The sequence below is a fragment of the Punica granatum genome, chromosome 6, assembly GCF_007655135.1.
Source record: "Punica granatum isolate Tunisia-2019 chromosome 6, ASM765513v2, whole genome shotgun sequence".
In the NCBI taxonomy this organism is placed as follows: domain Eukaryota; kingdom Viridiplantae; phylum Streptophyta; class Magnoliopsida; order Myrtales; family Lythraceae; genus Punica; species Punica granatum.
Genome location: NC_045132.1, coordinates 4,583,509 through 4,603,924, shown reverse-complemented (window position 1 = coordinate 4,603,924; position 20,416 = coordinate 4,583,509). Strand labels below are relative to the sequence as shown.

Sequence of the window (20,416 nt, the reverse complement as noted above, 5' to 3'; positions counted from 1 at the left end):
ACCCCAAAACCGACGACTGATCTGAGAGAACCGATTGAGAACCGATTTTCTGCTTCTTTACACTTAACAAACATCAGGATATAATACAGTTTGTTCGGTATCGGGGATCATTCATCCAGTTCGATATGGGGAATCTGATGAGAAAGCCTCATTAAATCCTCACTGGAGCAAAATTTGGAAGCAGAATAGAGCTCTAAGACCAGATGCAAGGAAGCTTTGTCGCTTAGAATTAACAAAAGAGTAAAGCTTCTTTTGGGGACTAATTTACATTTGAGGGTATCTCCTACATTCAAATTGTGATAGTTCACCAATCCTCAATCTCGTCGTCACCATCAGAAGGATCAGCTTCTTGGTCTTCCATAGTCGTATCTTCATCACCATCTCCAGTCCCACAATCAAGAACAGATCCTTGATGAACATCAGGTTGTTTATGCTGGATCCATCTATGTACAGGAGTGTACTCGGTGGCAATAACTGATAAGTCTGATGAGCCATGATATTCGTCTCTCTGCCTCAGCAACTCATCCTGCAGTTCAAATCAACTATGAAACTTGTAATTGCTTTCACGGGCCAAAAGAGAAAATCAACAATTCTATCAATCCAGAGACAAAATAGAAACCGGCAGGCAGATGTTATTGTCCAACTTCGCAGAAGAAAAATAGTAACAAAAATAAAGGATAAGAACAAGAAGAAGTCCTGATAATACCTTATTGTTTAGTGCTAACTTCTGAACCTGCCAAAGCTTTGGCTTGCGAATCGAATGCCACCTGCGAAAATGAAACATAAGCTTCACCATCTAGCCCGAGGGAAGACGTGATCTTTTACTTGATAACATGCAAACAATATTATAGATCGTGATTTAAAAGATGGGACCTGGGAGGCAGTGGATGATCATTCCCAAAAAGTACCCCTCGAACAGCAACAGAAGCAGCGCAAGACTGCAAGATGCCCTCTATATCACTATTTTTAGCAAAATTTCGACGGAGAGTATCCAAAAGTACATCAGCATCGCCTAAATATGAGAGCATGGTCCAGGCATCATCTATCGCATCCTCATCCAAGAAGTCCAGAGCTGCAACATGAGTGTAGGATAGCGTAATAAATACAAGAAGGGTAGATCACAGAAGTAATCTCGTTTTTGGTCTTCAACAAGTGTGCAACAAGTATCCATAAATACGTACCATTCTCATGCAAAAATTCAGCAATTGGTCTTGCTTGTCCATGTGCCTGACCGAGGACCTTTTCCGGAGAATCCATTTTCAGTGGCAACCTTAAATACTTATCCCGAATAGGAAGTTTGCCTTCATCTACCACAATAGCGCATGGAGGGTAAGTGACATAACAGAAAAGCATTAAAAGCTGGCAACAAAGTATAAACAGTACTCCAATTTGACATCTAGCATGTCATCATATCAGACAAGCCATACTGGAATAAGACCCTTAGGTCCGTGTTATCAGAATGGTGGTTATATTGGGATCCAATCAGATGGAAGGAGAAAAAACAATGTTAAAAAATAAGGAGCTTTTGTTGAAGCAGTAAAGTGTTCCCTTGGATGGCTATCTGGTTCAAAATGATCATCAGTATCCTACACAACTATGTCCATTAGTTTAAGGCTCTAGGGTTTCAGCCAGAATATTCCATCTTCGAGTCCCAAGATCAATCTCCTCCAGTACAAATTTACCGGTTTCCTGGAAAAATTGCCCAGTTTATTATGTTCACACCAGTCAAAAGATGTTCATGCTCAGAATGTTCCTGAGCGAAAGGGCTTCTGCTCATGTTTCTTCCGTGGAATCTTCCAGTCGAAACAGGGAAATTTTTATAATCACCAGAAAAGACATTTGAGTTGAGATTTCTTAATGGAACATACCTAAAGAAGAGGTACTTTCACACTCTCTTTTGTTGTGCAGGAACTTCCCCAGGGCATGAAAGAGAGAGAGTGTCTCATCTCGACCAAACTGTACAAACAACTTATCACCAGGAAGATTTTGCCCATTTTTCAGAGCAGAATCGGAAATTAATGAAGCTGGTCTAATATCTTCATCGAGGCATAAAAATTGCAATGATGTAATTGCTTGTCTGATGTCCCCTCCACTGGCTGTTGCAATTAAATCGAGTTGTTTCTCATTCACATCGCACCGCTCTTCTCTGCATATTCTAGAGAGACTCCGCTTGATGGATTTATTTGTAATAGGATTAAATGAGATCTGAAAATTCACATGCACTCCATGTCAGATAACCAGGTTGCATATGTTTTAGATATGGAACTAAAAAAAGAGAGAAAAACCCAGTTGCACTAGAGACCTTATAAGCACCAGCTTTCTCAAGGAAAGATTGAAGTTCATCTAAACTTCGCGCCGGATCATCTGCTGAATCGGATTGACCAGTATCAGAGATTAATATGACGGTAGGTGTACATGCAGTCTGCACGAGAAGATGTAAGCAGTTCTGCAGTCTCTTATAAGCACTCCTGCCGAATGTCAAAGGGAGATCATCGATCAGGACAACCACTGGAGATGATGGCCTTCCAGATAAGGTCCGGAACTTCCTTATTGTCTCGATAAAATGTTCAAACTCATCCAACTTCGAAATATACTGTGCTCCTGAGAGTGATGGGCCGATGAAGAGAACCATGTTATCAGTCATCAAGTATTCACACTTACAGAAACATTTTTACAAGAATTTGAATCTCAACATTCCGGGTAAAGCGGAAAAATTATTTCGAGCATCTATCATTTACAAAGTGCAAGAAATAAACAATAGACATGCATGGAGGTGCTCTATTCTTAGCAGGCATGAACTTTACGCATCAAATAATAAAAAATGAACTACATCTTTATCTTGTAAGATCAACATGCAAGAGCAACTGCTTGTCACTATCTTAAAAATTTTTTAGATGGTATTAGATCGCAGGTTCAAGATGGAACTATGCCAGTCTATAATCAGAATAACATAAGTAACAAAGGAATTTCTCCCCAGCTCCGAATCTTAACAGATGCCATCTACCAGATAGATATAGAAGCAGTACCTGTATTGCTGCCATAAATATGCTCCTGCCAGATTGTAGGAGTTGGTGTATTCCATTCAAATAACATGGCTCGGACATGAGACGCAATAACCCTAACAGTTGCCTACAGATTGAGAACATCAGACGTTTAGTATTGTAACCGCATTCTGAATGCCATCAAAAACTTGGAAAACCATGTAATTTTACTACATCCGTCGTTCAAGAACAATTTGCATATGTATATGCTTAAAAATATTAAGCAACATTCTATGAAAACACCTACAGATTTTCCAGCTCCAGCTTGCCCAGTGATAAGGAGAACATTAGAGCCATAATTATCCTGCAAGTGATAAGGATTAATATTATCTCAATCGAAAAAAGAAAATAAATTCATAAGAACAATATTCCACAATTTTTTTCATCAATCAAAGAAGAATGAGTGAAACGGGAATGCAATAGGGAACGTGGTTCTGTAAAGCTAACCAAAGATTACCTTTGGAGCTTGCAATCTTCCCTCAAACCAAGATTTTACTTCCTCAACCTATAAATATGAGGAAATAAAGAAATAATTATGTATCCATACCAATAAGGTAATACAATTAAAAGTCTGCAAGTCGTTTTGAAGGTCCAAACTTATTTGACCTTCTTTTTGTGAACAGCAAGATCTTCAAAGGTACAAGGCTTGTACCTATCAACCCATAACTCCTTACTGGCGTCCTTTCCAAAACCTGGTTACATCCAACACCAATCCCTGAGGGAGACAACGATAAAGAAGAGAATAGCAGAGTAAAAGATGCCAAAATCCACTCAAAATCGAGTGGACATTAGATTGTCAGTGGAGTTTTGAAAGGGTACTAACAACCATTGCACCCCACACATGAATAAGCAGCATAAGTATATTAAATTGTTATACTTAACTCTTCATAATAAATTATCACAAGTCTTCACAATATTTATCTTTATTTATTTCTCTTCTTTCTTTGTTGTGTATTCTTCTACTGATCTTTGCTTTCTGTCATTACTCGCTCTGTCAGAATTTTCTACTTTCATCCATACCAAGGACAAAACCTCTGTACAGTTAAAATGTGAAGACTGCATGGCACTAACTACACGAGGGAGCAAACTAATGGTAAGGGCATACCAGCAGATACCTTGACTCCAGTAAATACTTGTTTGAAATCTTCCCCAAAGAACTCAAACTGCAAAACAGCCACAATCTTCAGTCTTTTAATGACCAAAATCAGTTCCAAAAGTTTACTCAAGTAAGTGCTTTGCCATCATTACTTTTTTCTTCTATAAGTATGTGAGCAGCACATTGTTGCTCAACGAATGCAGGCCATGTCAATCAGTTCCCAAATCACGATCCTAAAAAGGTGTGCTGGGACCTGATGTTAGTAAGACCACAATAGACAATGACTACGGGCAACAAAATTTATGCTGCGCAGGACCGACTTAAAGAGACAATTCAGGGATTTGAATCCGAAATCCATATTAAACTACCTAAGGTTTGTATTGCTAGTGAAGAAGCTGACCCAACTGATCAGCGGATTGATTAGAACGAACTGCGCACAGAGAGAGGGACTAAGCATGTAAGAAATTCAGATATTTGAATCCAAAATCCAATTTTCTCGTACTGTGCTAAACCCATTCCCCCGCTAGCTGACCATCAATTTGAATAAGAACTCAACATTTGGAGCTATTAAAAAGTTAGTAATCAAAACAAACTTCGACTATGGATCGAACCGCAAAACGAGCATTACAATCACAACCAAGAATTAATCCAAAGCAACAGTCGAGATTCAAAATGAAGGATCAAATGCAGCACACAGCTACAGGGAAGCGATAACAAACCTCGTCCACAGTGCCGGATTGCTTACAGGAGCGAGACCGAGGACCTGCGAGGCGAGGCTTCTTCTTCGCCCCCCTGGGATCGGAACGAGTGGGAACTGACTTTAGTTTCGGCCTCGGGCCGCTCCTCGACCTCGACGAGCTCTTGACGTCTTCATCGTCCGACGACAGCACGACCACACCGTTCCTCTTCGCCATAACCTCCGACGAGAGCCGAGAGAGAGCAAAAGTTGCAGAGCAATGGCGGTCTCGTCTCGTAGAGAGAGAGAGAGAGAAATGGCGGGGAAGAAGGGAGGGAGGGGGATTTTGTGTGCGCGAGGCTTCTGAGAGAAGCCGATTGCGCGAAGGGCTGTGATTGGCTGTATGTGCACAGCGTGAGACTGCTCGGAGTACCGGTGATCTCTACCGTTGGATTGTGCCGACGGTTCCGATTGGGCTTAAGCTGACTGGCTTATTGGGCTGGGCTGATTTGCCAAAAGCCCAACTCCGTGCACAGTCAATTGTGTGCTCCCGGTGTACATGCAAACAATTTCCACAGGCAAAAATTCGAATTCGTAAGTTAATTTCGGTTCCATATTACGAGAGAGGTTGATGGCCTAGTATGGAGTAGTGGGTGGAAGGTAAACAATATTGTTCGCTCCGGTTTTTAGGTTTCCGGGTCTCCGAAGGAGAAAGCTCTTTGCGATGTTGCTCCCATGTGAACTTCCTTCATAAGAGAACCTTTAAGATATGAAGTTCGAGCTATCTCAGGAAAACTATCTTGTTTTTGAAAAAAGTTCTTCATTTGAAAAGTGTTTCATTGAAAATTTTACTTCTTGAGTATAAAGGAAAACATACTTAATTAATGTTTGTACGGGATGGAATCCTCTGCAGTTGGGATATGTTCATTATTAGGTGATCTTTTAAGATTTGAAAGGAAGGGCACATTACCTGCATATTCACCATTGACAAATGCGTGCATCAGATGGCCGAGGCTCGCGACTTGAAGTGCCGTTTGATTACTCTCTTGAATGGCAGGTCTGAGTTATCCAAATCGATACTGAAAGATTGAACCGAGATAGTTTAATAGTTTATCAAATTCTGAGAAAGTTAATTAGATGCCCCTCCGCAATCAATTCATCAGGTAGTATACCGTCGATATTCACCTAGTGGTGTACCACAGATAATCGGTAGTGTCCTTGGTCGCGCTAAACAGCTCAAGTGGGCTATTCAACTTGAGCGGAGAGTCCTCAAAGTTCGGAATCCTCTCTCGGAACATTTGCCCCTGGAAATTTTTGTTCTCCGCATTGGGGTTCTCATGGCTCCTGGAACTATGTTGTGCTACAATCTGACGATACAAGAGGTTAGGACTAATTTCAACTTCGAGCATATAATTAACAAATGAAGCAATCGTGTCACTGTTTATTTCCAGAAATCTGTTCTTTGTTTTTGGTATTCCAATTTTCATTTTTCTCATCATTAAAAAGCAAGAAACAGGAAACCGAAGAATTTCTCCCATTTTTCTGGAACCAATTGACTTACAGATGTATATGGATTTATGTGGGGTTTTTGTGTACCGTTTTCGTGTTGTAGACAACAGTCTTACAATCGGGAAGGATGCTGATCGAGTGCTGTGATAGAAAATACTTTGTGCCACGGAATGTAACGCTCATGGGAGTCTGAGGAATGTTGTTGCTCAGAAATGCCGCACATACATTAGTCCCAGGCTGTTCGTCTATTCGAGCCTGCAAGAGGTACTGTTTGATTACTCAATATTGCGAAATCTTTATCAAATCTAACTTGAATGAGTCCCTCAGTTTATAATTCTGCTACCTCGATCCCGTGACCAAACATTTGGACCGAGGGCATTCCCCATAGCAGAGCTTTGCTGCAGAGTCTCAAGGCATGGTGGAGATCTCTTAGATGACCCCATTTTGGCTCCCTCAGCAAACCTGGAATTGTTTTCAAAGAAAACTTCGGCTTCAGCTTTCAGTTTTCTATTTTCTGAACAGGTTCAAGCTCTGTTTTCCTTCAAGTGGACACGATTTTGAGTTTGTCTCTGTCTAACCATATTCGTCGATCGGAGCCTCGTCATAATACCGGGTTGTCACAAATGAATATCCTGATCTGCCGTAATTCGTCCCACCATAGTACTACATGGAAAAACACATGAAATACAATTAGCAATTTATTTGGCCAATCGGGATCATTTCTTCCGCGTTTTCTATGCTAGGAGAAGCTGAGTTTGTGTACCATGTAATAGTTCGCGAGCGAGCCATTCTTCGAGAAGAAACGAGCAACCAAGAAGGCAAGGTCCTCTGCAGCTCGTTGTGATGGTTGGTCGCTGAAAACTCTGTATCTGCCATTTTCAAATGTATGGTGAGAAGAGAATTATCTAATGACCTGGACAACATCGTTTTCTCTTCTCAGTTGTTATAAATTATCGTAATTAAATAGAAATCAAAGAATAATATATAGTTTAGTTAACAATTTCATAAAAATCATAGGAATAAAGTGCTTATTGGGCAGTCCAATTTTCTGTCCACAAAGTTGGTTTGTTTGGTTTATATTGGCCAGTGAAAGTGTCCCCACAGTTTCTGGCATTGCAAGTGTTAATCTGCACACACAACTCCATAATTAATTTTGACTAAAAGATCATATAAAAACTAAAAATATGTTGTGATTTCATTAGCTGATCAATATAAAAATAAAAGAATGTTAATGGGAAATATATATAAATATATATATATATATATATATATGACAGATATTAATGTGTGCACATATACTTCTGAACAAATTCGACGTGTCTAAGGATGAGAAGTATCGGGTAATCTTCCATTTTGAATTCGATTACGAATTTGCAGTTTCATTGAAGATGTCTGTGGGAAAAGTCATTCTAGATACTTAAGAGGAGCAAACATGACAGTCACGTACTACTGGATCGGGAGCATCCTTTTGCCTGCACATAAACCATGGGGCGGCCATCTTTAGTCCCACAGCCATAGTTCCTGCCCCCTGAATGTATCGCGTCCCTGGTTCCTTGAAAGCCAATTGGATAGTGTTGTACTCGTTTTCAATCTAGTCACAAGGAAAGACGAAAAATTATTCACCAAAAGAAAACCGCAACTTATATATATAGTTCTTCGTGGACATGTCTTGTTTCTTCTTTCGGTGAATCGGAAAAATTTATTCGGTATAAGAAAAGCGATATGAACTTTGACCTGTGATAAGATGATCGGGCCACCTTGGGAAGCGAACAACTTTGCATCCTTCATCATTCATCTCTATGATCTTCTTTGTGAACCTCTTCATGTAGTACTGTTGAAAATGTGAACCACAGGAATCAGATTACTCATTTGGCTTTTTCATATCGTAGCCCGGAATTTAACGAGTTATACCAGGACTTAGGAGCATGATCGGTAATGATACCTCAAAGGGCGGATTTTCGGTCCGAAATGTAATATCTGCCACCTCCCTTAACCAGCAGGGAAATCCACCGTGTTAAACAGAACAATAGAATCAGTTATGACACATGAAAGCCTACGTGCGATAGAGGGAAGTCGAGTAGTGAAGGCGTATGTACCCGTAGTTCCATTCGGCCTCGATGAATGGACCGACTCTTAGGGTTTGCATACATGCCTTGGTCCCTGATCATCTTAATGAATTTCATCAAATCATAGTTTCCCTCATAATTGTACTGAAAAGTTTCAAGGGATCAACTTGTCAACAACATGAACAGCAAGAGCAACAAAAGTTTGTGGAAGAAGAGATTGTCAACTGTCCCTTCACTGGCTCAAAACACAGAGGTTTGGATGACATTCAATCCTCCCTCCTTAGCTTTTCGTAGGACACCTTCCCACATCTGCACGTGAAACTTCTAGTCAGCAATCCATCAAAATTAGTAGGACTCGCCCCACCCGTTTCATTCACTCAGATCCAATAATCTATGATCGTATACTTCACTTGTTTCTCACCAGAATAATCAGCTTATAGGACAGTGAAGAGAGATGTATATTGCCTCGGGAGGGCTCCGAGGATAGTGGATCGAGCCGGAGAAGAGAACTCTCTCTTGCCATTGATGATCAAGGACCTACTATCATATGTCATACCCTTCACCTCTTTATTCTCATCCTCACTTGAGTGAAATTGCAAGAATTGAAGCCAACAGTAGTATTGTTAACACTTGGATCTCTCTAACCATTGTTGCCATTATAAACCACATTTACAACCTAAACCAACCCTAGTCTCAGTTAATAAAAATCAAACTATGAAGAAATTATGACAGTGATAAGCAGATTTTCTTAATTTCCCTTTTAGTCAGTTAATTAAAATTATCTATTTTTGTTTCTTTTTTTGGGCTATTTGTTGTCTAACAAGGAAAATCTTCTGTCATCCTCTGTGGCTGAATTGGGGATTTGACCAAGTCAGGACTGGTAAATATATAATTCAGGAATTGGGGGAAGGATGCTCTCCCCACGTTGCCTGAACTCATTCTATGGCATTGGCTCGTATCTGAGACATGGGAGACCAGATACATATACATACCATTAATCAAATTAATTTGTATGCTTCGTAAATATTACGATGACACATGAACTAGATTATCAATCGGAATCGACCTGGTTGATTATAAGTCAATCGGTCACTGGCGAGGTGCAGTCGGTTTAAAGTAATCTAATGGCTTGGGAGCTATATTTTGTTGATTTGGCATAACAAACATCTAAAACTCGCATGTTGGCACAGTTGATGGGACATTAGAATATATCACGATGATATGGGAAACTTGGAACAAAAATGGGAATTATGGTGCACAAATATTTAGTGAAACTATTCTGATCGCGCGAATAATTTCTTTGAGCATATTTCCGCGACATATTATAGCACGCCTTCTACTAAATTTCATTCTTTCTAGTAATTAAGAACCTGATGAAATCGCAAAAAGAACTAGTTCCTTATGAAATACGTACAACTAGTAACTAAGTACATAATACAGTGTATTCCAACTATATCCATTTTAATTTTTGTATAAGAGGAATAAATCAAGTTGGATGAAAATCAATAACATTGATAAAATATATTTCAATGAACAATACTTGCAACGACGATCTTTCTATATGTACTCAGGAAAAAAAAAAGAAAGAGAGAAAGAGAGAATCTTTCTATATGTAAAAAGAAGGGGAATTTCTCTCTTTTTTTCAGTCTCTTGATCCTTCGAGGTTGTCAAATTAGTACTTGGGGTCAATGCCAATATAAAGGTCCAGAGAAATTAGGGACTGCTCGAGAAAAGGATGGTGAAATTTTTCAAAGAAAAAGCTATTACGATTTACGACCTTTAAATTCCAAAAATAGACTTAACATATATAGCTTGGCCCCCGCTAATATGAAGTTGACAAAGAGATCGGCCGAAAATAAAAAATAAAAGGGATTGTTAATTAGTAATAAAGAATAAATCATTTTTGGAAAAAGACGACTTTTGAACATTTCAAATCAAACAAGATATGAATATTGTATATTAAATTACTCAATAAAAGTTGACATGAACAGGGCAGCCGATGAATTTGACTATCAAGCGGACCACTCAATCAGATTCTTCAATCATTCGGACATGTTTCGCCTAAAATTCGTGATCCACTCTCCAACTACCGCATGGCGCTCAGGTTGTCAGGCGTGCCAGGGCACAGTCCCAAGATGTGAGTGGGGGCGAAACCACCGGTCGTCCTCATCGGGCTAAAGCATTATACCATGATCCTTGGAGTCCGTAGGATTAGCGGGCAACTGGATTTTCAATGTGATGAGGTGTGATGATGTCGGTCGGGAGGTTATAGAAGTGCTGTAATTGATGTCATGGCTTCGAGGGTTAAGCCGTTTAAGTTCTTCTAGACATGTGCATGATGTTTAGGCCAATACTTATATGAGACGGCTCAGAAGCTGGTTTGTGATGATGGTCACGGCCTAGGGAAGGCCTGTGAAAAATGTGTCTTGACTGATTTGTAGCTGAAATGGATGAGTTTTCACTAAGAAGCCTCGACTCAGGTAATGCCTCCCTGTAGGTGGGTCTCGGCTAGAGGCAGTCGAAAGTGCTCATGCAAGGATAGGATCACGGTCCCTGGAAAGTTTGTGTTGGCTGATCTCGGCTACAAGATAGTCGAAAAGAAGAGCCTTAGGCCCGAAAACCTTGACTTGATAAAACCATTCTTAGCCTGAAAGCCTCGGAATGGGTAGAATGGGTAGAATGAAACCAAAGGTTCTAGTGAGGAAAGGTGAGAGAAATAACAGAACAAGATGTATTAAGGGGATAGGTGAAGAAGAATAGAACCAAGGGCTCTAGTGAGGGAGATAAGACAAAAGAGGAGAAAAGAAGACGAATAGAGGTTGAAAGATGCGAAAAAGTAAGATAAATGGCATAGAGCCAATAAGTAAATTAGATATGCATTGTCTTGTTGTGTTGTCGTGGGGCGCTTACAATAAACGGCTTCGTCTACTCTTATAGAGCGGACCTAGGAACCTTAATGAGTTGAGATGTTCCAACGGGATAGGTGAAGAAGAACGGGACCGAGGGCTCCGATGAGGGAGATAGAACGAAAGGGGAGAAAAGAAGACAAATAGAGGTTGGAAGATGTGAAAAAGTAAGATAAATGGTGTAGAGCCAATAAGTAAATTAAATATGCATTATGTTGTCGTGTTGTCGCAAGAGGGCTTACAATGAATGGCTTCGTCTACTCTTATAGGGCGGACTTAGGAACCCTAATGAGTAGAGATTCAACCTTATTACAAGGAAATGAATGAAAGAAAGCAATAAATTTCGTGCTATCCAAGCGGCTAGTTAAATTAGGAAATATAAATATTCTATCTGACCAAGATATGGAAATTGCCAAGCTAAGACAATCTTCTTGTCAACTCTCCAAGTAATCTCCACGAAATGCAATCCTCTGTCCCAGGAAACCCTCTAGATGTTGACCAAGGGCACAACCTGTGCTTCTCTTGCCTTGAACGCATCAACTCACATATTTCCTTACGTAAGCTCCCTTCTCTTATGTCTTTGACTATTCCCATGTCCAATTTAATTCGCTAAGGAAATAATTCCTAGCAGCCATGTAGAATTGTCATCCTTCCCGTATGTATGTCCAGGTTCATGGGTTGATCTCGTCTTGAAAAGGATGGGGATCATTTCCTTGTGAGAGCTACTCAGCTGAAGCTCTTATCTAATCCAAACAGATCAGCCCAACTAGAAGTTACCACATAATCTCCTCTTGAATAACCAACCCACCAGCGGCAATCTGGATCAGGTAATGCCATGGATCTTCTAGTCGGGTCATCAAGTGCTCGATCATGGGCTGTCTCTTTACACGGGCCTCTTCGTGTTTCCAATGGAAATGTTGAGTCATGGGCCTTAATTAATTCAAAAATTCGACCAACTAAGCTCGTCCAAATGTCACGTTCGTTATGATCTCGTAACGTCCATTAGGTGCGAAAAATGGGTGTAATTAAGAGAAAAGCAAAAAAAAAAAAAATCGGATTCTTCAATCAAATACAATTGTACAATGAGTTTATATACATATCTACTCAGTGACCATTCTACCCAAATAAATACATATTAAAAAATAATAGGAGTCGTGACCTCTGTATGTTAAAAAATTCTCTATTTTCCTTATCATATCAACCCATAACAGTCATCTACATCATCATTCGCGTGGTCTGTGCCCTGCTTGGCAATTGAGGATTTTTCTCGAACCGGTTTATGACATAATTGTTGGAATGTGTCTAGCGTTTTCGGATATTTTGCGGGTATTTCGAAGTCGTGAAGACTCGTCGGAATTGATCGAAAAATCGAGAACATAATATTATGGGAGTAGGCAGCTTTGGGGAACAAATTACAGAGTCTTATACAGGCTTGGAATGCAATTGACAAGTGGTAGCCATTGGTCTTTCTTAACATGCAATGCTGGGCGTGATTTTACGAGTAATTTTTTTGTGTGTCGATCTTCTCTTCTCTTCTTTACTCTCTTCTCTATTTTGTTCTTCGATCGGGTCGATTTCTCCAACAATGATGATAGTCCAAATACTCTTTATTGAATTTGAGCTGCCTTGCATTTGAATTGCCGAATGAGAACCGGTAACTACATATATTCTACTCAGAGCATTGGAGATCTACAAGTGTTTGGTTTTCCCATCTAGCGACGACATGTGAAGGAGGCAACGGTACTAAAGAAAACGACAATAATCCAACACAAAATTTGAAAAACAAGCAATATGTCATAACATAAATTGTATAAACTTCCCGAATCACATCACATATATGCATGTGAAGGAGGCAACGGTACAATTTATGTAATAATTTTTCTTGATCGGACGACATTTCAATTGAATTTTCCTAATCGTATGTATAAGTTCAAAAGGTTCTCACTAAATTAATGTTAAAGTGGGTCTAAATATAAAATGTGAACACCAACCCCATAGCACACAAACTTAACTATATAGAGTAATTAATCAAATCGGTCCCTCACAGATGGCCGATGAGGAATGGTGTAAACCGTAAAATGGATGAGTTTAGAGAAAGAGCCTACAACTCATGCAATCCAAGTGAGGCCAAGAACAACCTCAATTATAAGAAAAAAGGTGAAACAAAATTGCACTAAACAACAAGAAATGAATGTAGTGCAGTGACATAAATTCTCACATGAAATCAAAAGTTTGGAGATTCGCTCTGTCAGTTATAATATACTCTTTTCTATTTGTCTTCTCATTCTATTCTATTTTTTTTCTATTGTTATTATTATGTCTATAAACTTCGTTTAAACTAAAAATAAATAAAAATCAATAGTCATACAAAATCAACATGGATTGGTTTAAATGGTTTGACGCATATATTTCTTTAATTATGTATGGGTTTTGAGTTCAAGTCTTGTGAATGAAGAAAATACACGATTAGAAGACCTATACCTTCTATTGGCTAATCTGACTCAACTGAATTAATCGGAATTCATTAAATTTTCAAGTATTATAACGTGTATGCTGAAAAAAAAAAAAGTAGTACGGATTAAAGAGGCAAATAGCTATGTAAAACTTGGGTTTCAAGTCACCTCTCTCTCTCTCTCCCTCTCAAAAAATTCAAAAGAAGACTCACCACTATCTTATGGTGAATTCTTTTACTCCACTTTCATGTCGATTAAACTTAAGCATAAAGCCAATGTGATAATTTTAGACAGGGAATGACGATAACAACTACAAAAGCAATGATAGCAGTAGTAGAAGAAATAATGACGATGATGATGATTATAATCATATATGACAATAATGCACCAAAGATACCCTCCTCAGTCACGGTCCATGCATTCAAACATGTCAAAACCACGACCAAACAACTTCAATGTACAAACCACAACATGAACCAGTTATTTCATCTACAAATATTGTTATGTCATTGCCCTCAGTCGAGGTCGATGCGTCCTCTAACCATACCATGTCAGTGCATGAACCATGACACAAAAACTTTGGTAGAAAAATCATTAAAGAGCAAACCAAGCACTAAATTTCAAGTTAGAGGAGAGAAATGGCGGCATCTACATTAAAAGGGCATTTTCAGTTACATGCCAAGTAAAAAGGGTTCACCAAACCATTAGATGTAAGCATAGTAGCAAAGTGCGAGCTAACGGGGATGAACTTTCCTCGTAGAGCAAATGTTCCACACCTCATTAGATGCACTTCGTGGCCTGATCAAGCCAAAACGCTTTAGCAGATATTAGCTTTGGACAATAGATTAAGAACACCTTGTGATCTCATAAATTAAAAAAAAAAGAGAGTAAATGCATCATTTTCTACTCTTAAAGCTGGAAAATTACACTGGCAGTCTGAATATTGGGAATGGGACAAACGAAACCTGAACAAATTAATCTCGAATAATAAATTAAAGATATGTCGTGATTTTATCGAAAGTAAAAAGTCAATTTTCAAAAATTCAAAAGCACTTAGAAGGATGAAAAAGACAGAGTGGGGACGTGATGAGAGACGGAGACGGACTGGTGGGTTCGTTGGCAGAAGGAAAAGAGGAGAGAGAGAGAGAGAGAGATGGTTAGCTCAACGAACGCTTCAACCGCAACATTTTCCGGCCTTCGCATAAATGCGTCAAACCCCTCTCCCCCTCCCCTCCCCCCTCCCCCCTCTCTCTCTCTCTACTTTCTCTCTCTTCGGGTCCCCCAAAAACCCCTCTCCTACCCGTCGCATTCTGCCACCCGTCGCATTCTCCGCCCTGCACCTCCGCGTTAGGGTTTCACGTCCCCGTCGTCTTCCCCACCCGCGGTGGCTCCTCCGAACTCCACCACCCCTGCAGGAGGAGAGCTCAACGGATAATTGAGAGAGAGATAGTGGAGGATCATCCCGCTCGCTGCATTGGAGATCTGAGCGGGAGTGCAGCATTACCGATAAGATGAGCGCGTCGAGGTTCATAAAGTGCGTTACTGTTGGCGACGGTGCCGTCGGTAAAACCTGCCTGCTGATCTCCTACACCAGCAATACCTTCCCCACGGTGAGATTGCCGCTCGCCATGGCGTGCTCCTGGCGCCTGCATTTTCATTTCTTTCTTGCAAATGTGAATTTTCCCTCCGGACGAATTTGTTGTGACAATGCAGCCAATGGCAATTGCGTTTCAAGTATGGCAAAAAATAGCAAGATTTTTCTTGGTGTGTTTTAGGCGCAGATTGTTTTTTCGATTGAATAAAATGAGGCTGGAAGATGATACGTCCATGAAATGTCGAGGAAATTTCAATCTTGTTCTCTTGTTGAATTGACTGCGGCAATTCGGATAAATCTAGTTGGAATTCTTAGTGTGCGTTGGCCCATTCATGGTTTTATGAACTTTTAGCTCGGAGGATTGCGTCTTGGTGATGTTGATTTTTGCATTCGCTTGTGTTTAATCTATTGGATAGTCCAATTAAAGAAGCATTCTTGTCTTATAATCTTTGAATGCCGGTGTTGGCATCTCATGAGTTAGTTCATCTCTTGGTTTCGATGGAGAACCGAGGTTCTATTTACTTTGAGTTTTGCGCTGCTCTGCATCTTTTGTATTTCAAAAGTTGATGCTATCGCAATTTCCAAGTGCAAGAAAGTTGGTGGCAGTCTGTCATCGACTGATATAGGTGCACTTATTTGTTTGAATTTTTTGGTGCCTTGACCCTTTTCCTGATTGTAATTTGATCTAAAAACAGGATTATGTCCCCACTGTATTTGACAACTTCAGTGCGAATGTCGTTGTGAATGGAAGTACTGTAAACCTGGGATTGTGGGATACAGCCGGTAAATTTTTAACTCCCCTTTTTTTTCCATTTTCATGGTCAATAATTCTTCCCTTGATCCTCATTTCTGTTTCATCCTCTCGGAACAGGACAAGAGGATTACAATCGATTGAGACCTCTGAGTTACCGTGGAGCAGATGTTTTCATCCTGGCATTTTCCCTCATTAGCAAAGCCAGTTACGAAAATGTCTCCAAGAAGGTCTCTCCCCCCCCCCCCCCCCCCCCCCCCTCTTCTCTCTCTACCTCGCCTTCTCATGTGCATGTGCTTCTGAGTAAGTTTATTGATATAATTTAATTCATTTCAGTGGATTCCAGAGTTGAAGCACTATGCTCCTGGTGTGCCGATCATTCTTGTTGGTACAAAGCTAGGTAAGATTCTTGAAATCCCGTACTTAGCTCGCGTTTTCTTTAGCCACTGTGCTTCTTCATACATGTTTTGCTTGGGAGGTGTCTTCTGTATTTCTGTAACTTGTCACTTACTTTTGCACCATGAGGTCCCTTTGCCAGTTGCACCGTGAGGCAAACCTTTATGTCCTTCCTAGTAGCTGCTTTTTTTGTGTCGATATATATTTATTTTTGTTGACAGCTGATGCTCATTTTCCACCTTTCATGTTTTTTATATGCTGGAAGGAGGTCATCAGTGTCAGGACTCAGAGAGGGGGTTAACTCTTGTAGATAAACTCATGTTTCAACTGCACTATTGAACTATTTAAAGAAAGGAGTTGCTATGATGGTGATGCACGTTTAGACATTACTCTCGCCTTTTTAGAGATTGTCAGTTAAATGAGCAAATGCCAGTCCTTTTTTGCAGCATAGTACTTGCTACTTTTACTGAATGAAATTTTGCATTGAAAAGTTAGTTTCGGGATGTCCCCTACTCAGTGGTCACTGTTAATCCTTCCAGGCAATGCGCCTTTTTTATCTTTAGCAAAGGGACAGTGCTTGTGCTCTCTTATTCAGCTTCTGCTGAACAGCAAAGATGTTTCCCCTTTTGTAAGAATAACAAATGTTATATACAGATCTCCGAGACGATAAGCAATTCTTCATCGATCATCCTGGTGCAGTTCCAATCACAACTGCACAGGTACTTATGAGTCGACAACATCTCTTGCTTCACATGCTATTGTATTAAACTCTTCCAAGTTTGAGAAAATTGCTCTGTTTCTCTCCCCAGGGAGAGGAGTTGCGGAAGCTTATTGGTGCTCCTTCATATATCGAGTGCAGTGCAAAGACGCAGCAGGTACATATATACCATAGACAATTTTCCCAGTACTATATGAGGCACAAGAGTCTTTATGATGATCGACTTTCTTCCTCAAACTGCAGAACGTGAAGGGGGTCTTTGATGCAGCCATAAGAGTGGTGCTCCAACCCCCAAAGCAAAAGAAAAAGAAGGGAAAAGCAGCAGGTTGCTCCATATTGTGATAGTCACTTGGACAAAGGAGTCGCACGTTTTCCATAGATAAGAATCAATCAGCCGCATCTGTGCCCTGTTCCTGCATCTCCCTCTCGATGCTCCAAAGCTGCTATTTCCTCAATCTCATGGCACCGGTGGACAAGAATTTTCATCTTCATTGTGCAGCTTGCTGGGTATTACTCGCAGGTCTCTACCAGTTTTAATGTCTCGGTCGTCTTTGCTCTCAATATGGTCTATTTTTCTGTGTATTAGCAGACTGCAGACAAGCAAGAGTTATAAATCTTTTAGCATCTGTTCCTGTAACCTGTAAGGCTTTTCCTCTATATGTTTTTTTTTTGTTATTCACTTCTGAACACTTTCTGATGCAAATCATTAGTATTTGTCTGTCTCTTCTTCTTCTTCCTCCTCTCTCTCTCTCTCTTTCTCTCTCTGCGCAAATTGTGTGTGAAAGGAACAAAGTGTTGGTCAATTTCAAGCAAAGACAAATATGTGGATTCCATCCTTTTCATTTTTCAAATCTGACAGATCTCTTTTGGTTGAGTGACATGTTCGTGGGGATTTATAATGAATGTCAACCATTCGGGTGGATTGGTTCTATCATTTTCAATGTCATTACGAGGTGGTGTTCTACATTGAGATGTATCTCTATTCAGGCGTTCAGCTTGGCTCTGGTTATGAGGCGCTTCTAATTTTTAAAACTATCTTACAACATATAAAGTATAATTTACCAACTATATTGGTTTAGTTCGAATCTTATCTTTGGTATTGTGGTATTGCTTTTTCTTGTATAAGCTAAGTTCGAATATCTTTTCTTTTTTCCTTTTCTTTTTTATCTTTTGATATTCAAGTCAGTTACTTTTCTATAAAAAGAAAGAGAATCAACTGTGAGTGGCAGTAGAATTTTTATCCAAAATATATATAATTTTTTAAGAATGTCTGAGCAGGTTCCTCCCTATATTTTGATTTACACCTTCCCATGTGAGATATCATAGGCCCCATCTCAGTATGGAGGAATATCTTAGTGATAAAATTCATTGGTGTTTTTGGAATATTTAAAGTGGGTATTTTGCCTTTGCACCATTGTCCTTGTTGAGTTTGGGAGCTGGCTTCTATTGGAATTGCTGTTTTGCTGGTGGGAAGAGAACTTGTCAAAGGCCATCTTTCTTTGTCGAAAATTTTTGACTACATCAATCTCAACCTTTGATTGTTTTAAGTCTCATAATGTAAACCGCAACAAATAAGCAGTCGAGATAGATTCTTCCCCGTCTATGATCCTTTTTCCTCCTAAAACGGGGTCGGAAGTATAGCTCAGGCCGGAACTTCCTTTTCCTTGTATAGTTCATAGTTACGATAGTGAATTTGTGGATACTCGTGGAGGATTAGATGAGATGGCTAATGGCAAAGTTGACTGGACAACTGGGTGCCCCGTGTGACTGGCTTTACCCTGTTGGACGAGCTCATATACAAAGAATCGGGTTTTAACGATTCTATAAGTCCATTATCTGTTTGGAGTATTTCATCGATCTCAATTCTTTTGTACGACCAAATGAATACTACATTTTGTCACAGTATTGAAAGGTCTCTTTCGATGCGATTCAGATCGAGCACGAGCACATTGCATCGAGATGCGGTACAAGCAGATAAAACATCGAAACTGCCTAAAAGGTCGCTGGAGTTGGACTTGGACCGCACCAGGCTAAAAGGTGGATTCTTATTGACCAGTTGAGGAACCAAAGGGGTGAACATAAAGGAACGATGTTGGTTATGGGAATCGTCATATGCACTGAGGACGGTCAAGAATTTTTTGAAAAATATTTCCTTTATAAAACTCAAAAAGAAAAAAAATCTAGAAGAAGAAAAAAGAGGAAAACGTTTGTCTAATTCTTTTAATTCAAAATTTGATAAGAATTGGTTCCCACCAGAAGCTTAAACCAATCGATTCAAATAGATCATTTACGCAAGCTAATACTGGAGTCATGTGAACTAAATGAAAACCCGCATTACGTGAAATTTTTATAAATAATAATGTAATAATTATTCTTAAAAGTAATTATTTTGTACACCTAACATCTCGTACAATATTTTCTCAATTTAGTATAGTTATCGAAAAAATATGGTTATCGATATCCTAATTAAACCCCTAACGAAAATTTAAAGTGCCTCATAGTTTCTAACGAAATATATAAGACAAAGAATCGGATCCTCTCTTGTATAGGAAATAATCCTCATTTTGCGGTAGCATCTACAGAGTCAACGGGATCTTCCACCGCTTGAATTGGAGCATGAATTGGGGAGCCCCGAGCAAATAGTGAAGAAATTGTCGTAATTCGAGAATCAATGAATTGTTGCTTGTTAAAAAACTTGAATGGTATAAAATACATATTTGTACTCAACTGAAAAAGATATCTAAATTCAATAAAAAAATATAATATTTAAAATTTTATAATAATATGTACATAATTGGAATAGAAATATATGTATCCATTATTATATATTTTTATTGTAATTCATTTGCAACTTATATGAAATTTAAAATACTTAAAATATATATCGAGTATAAAAATTTCCTATAATTAAGGTCAAATAAGAAATTTAATATATTTTGCTAAATATATTATTTAAATAATTAAACTGACTATATGCTTATATATAATACAAATGGAATATATTTTATCATATATGCAAAAGGAATCAATATATATATATATATATATATATAGATAAAGAATAGAAAGTTTAACTAAGGGAAACAATAGATATGCATTTATGTAATACAAACGAAATATATTGTTATATATGCAAAAGGAATCAGTATGTATATATAATCTTCTATATTATGAATACAAATGAAATATATTTTTAATTTATTTTTTTCG

The 20,416-nt window shown here is 39.1% G+C and overlaps 2 protein-coding genes and 1 pseudogene across 2 annotated transcripts; 1 reads left to right on the top strand and 2 right to left on the bottom strand.

Moving 5' to 3' along the window:
• Positions 1–135: 135 nt before the first annotated feature.
• On the bottom strand, positions 136–5,749 carry LOC116210427 (cell cycle checkpoint protein RAD17). The gene is made up of 12 exons (XM_031544294.1): positions 4,857–5,749; positions 4,147–4,204; positions 3,648–3,733; positions 3,499–3,546; positions 3,289–3,345; positions 3,027–3,129; positions 2,303–2,601; positions 1,869–2,205; positions 1,182–1,307; positions 874–1,072; positions 707–767; positions 136–526 (listed from the first exon to the last, which is right to left on the bottom strand). The coding sequence occupies exons 1-12, from the start codon at positions 5,049–5,051 to the stop codon at positions 305–307; spliced, it is 1,791 nt and encodes a 596-aa protein (XP_031400154.1). The 5' UTR covers positions 5,052–5,749; the 3' UTR covers positions 136–304.
• Positions 5,500–8,990, bottom strand: LOC116212073 (annotated as a pseudogene).
• Positions 8,991–14,855: 5,865 nt separating this feature from the next.
• On the top strand, positions 14,856–17,929 carry LOC116210428 (rac-like GTP-binding protein ARAC1). Its single transcript, XM_031544295.1, has 7 exons — positions 14,856–15,357; positions 16,037–16,124; positions 16,213–16,322; positions 16,429–16,492; positions 17,143–17,207; positions 17,298–17,363; positions 17,450–17,929. The coding sequence occupies exons 1-7, from the start codon at positions 15,259–15,261 to the stop codon at positions 17,546–17,548; spliced, it is 591 nt and encodes a 196-aa protein (XP_031400155.1). The 5' UTR covers positions 14,856–15,258; the 3' UTR covers positions 17,549–17,929.
• The last annotated feature ends 2,487 nt before the right edge of the window (positions 17,930–20,416 follow it).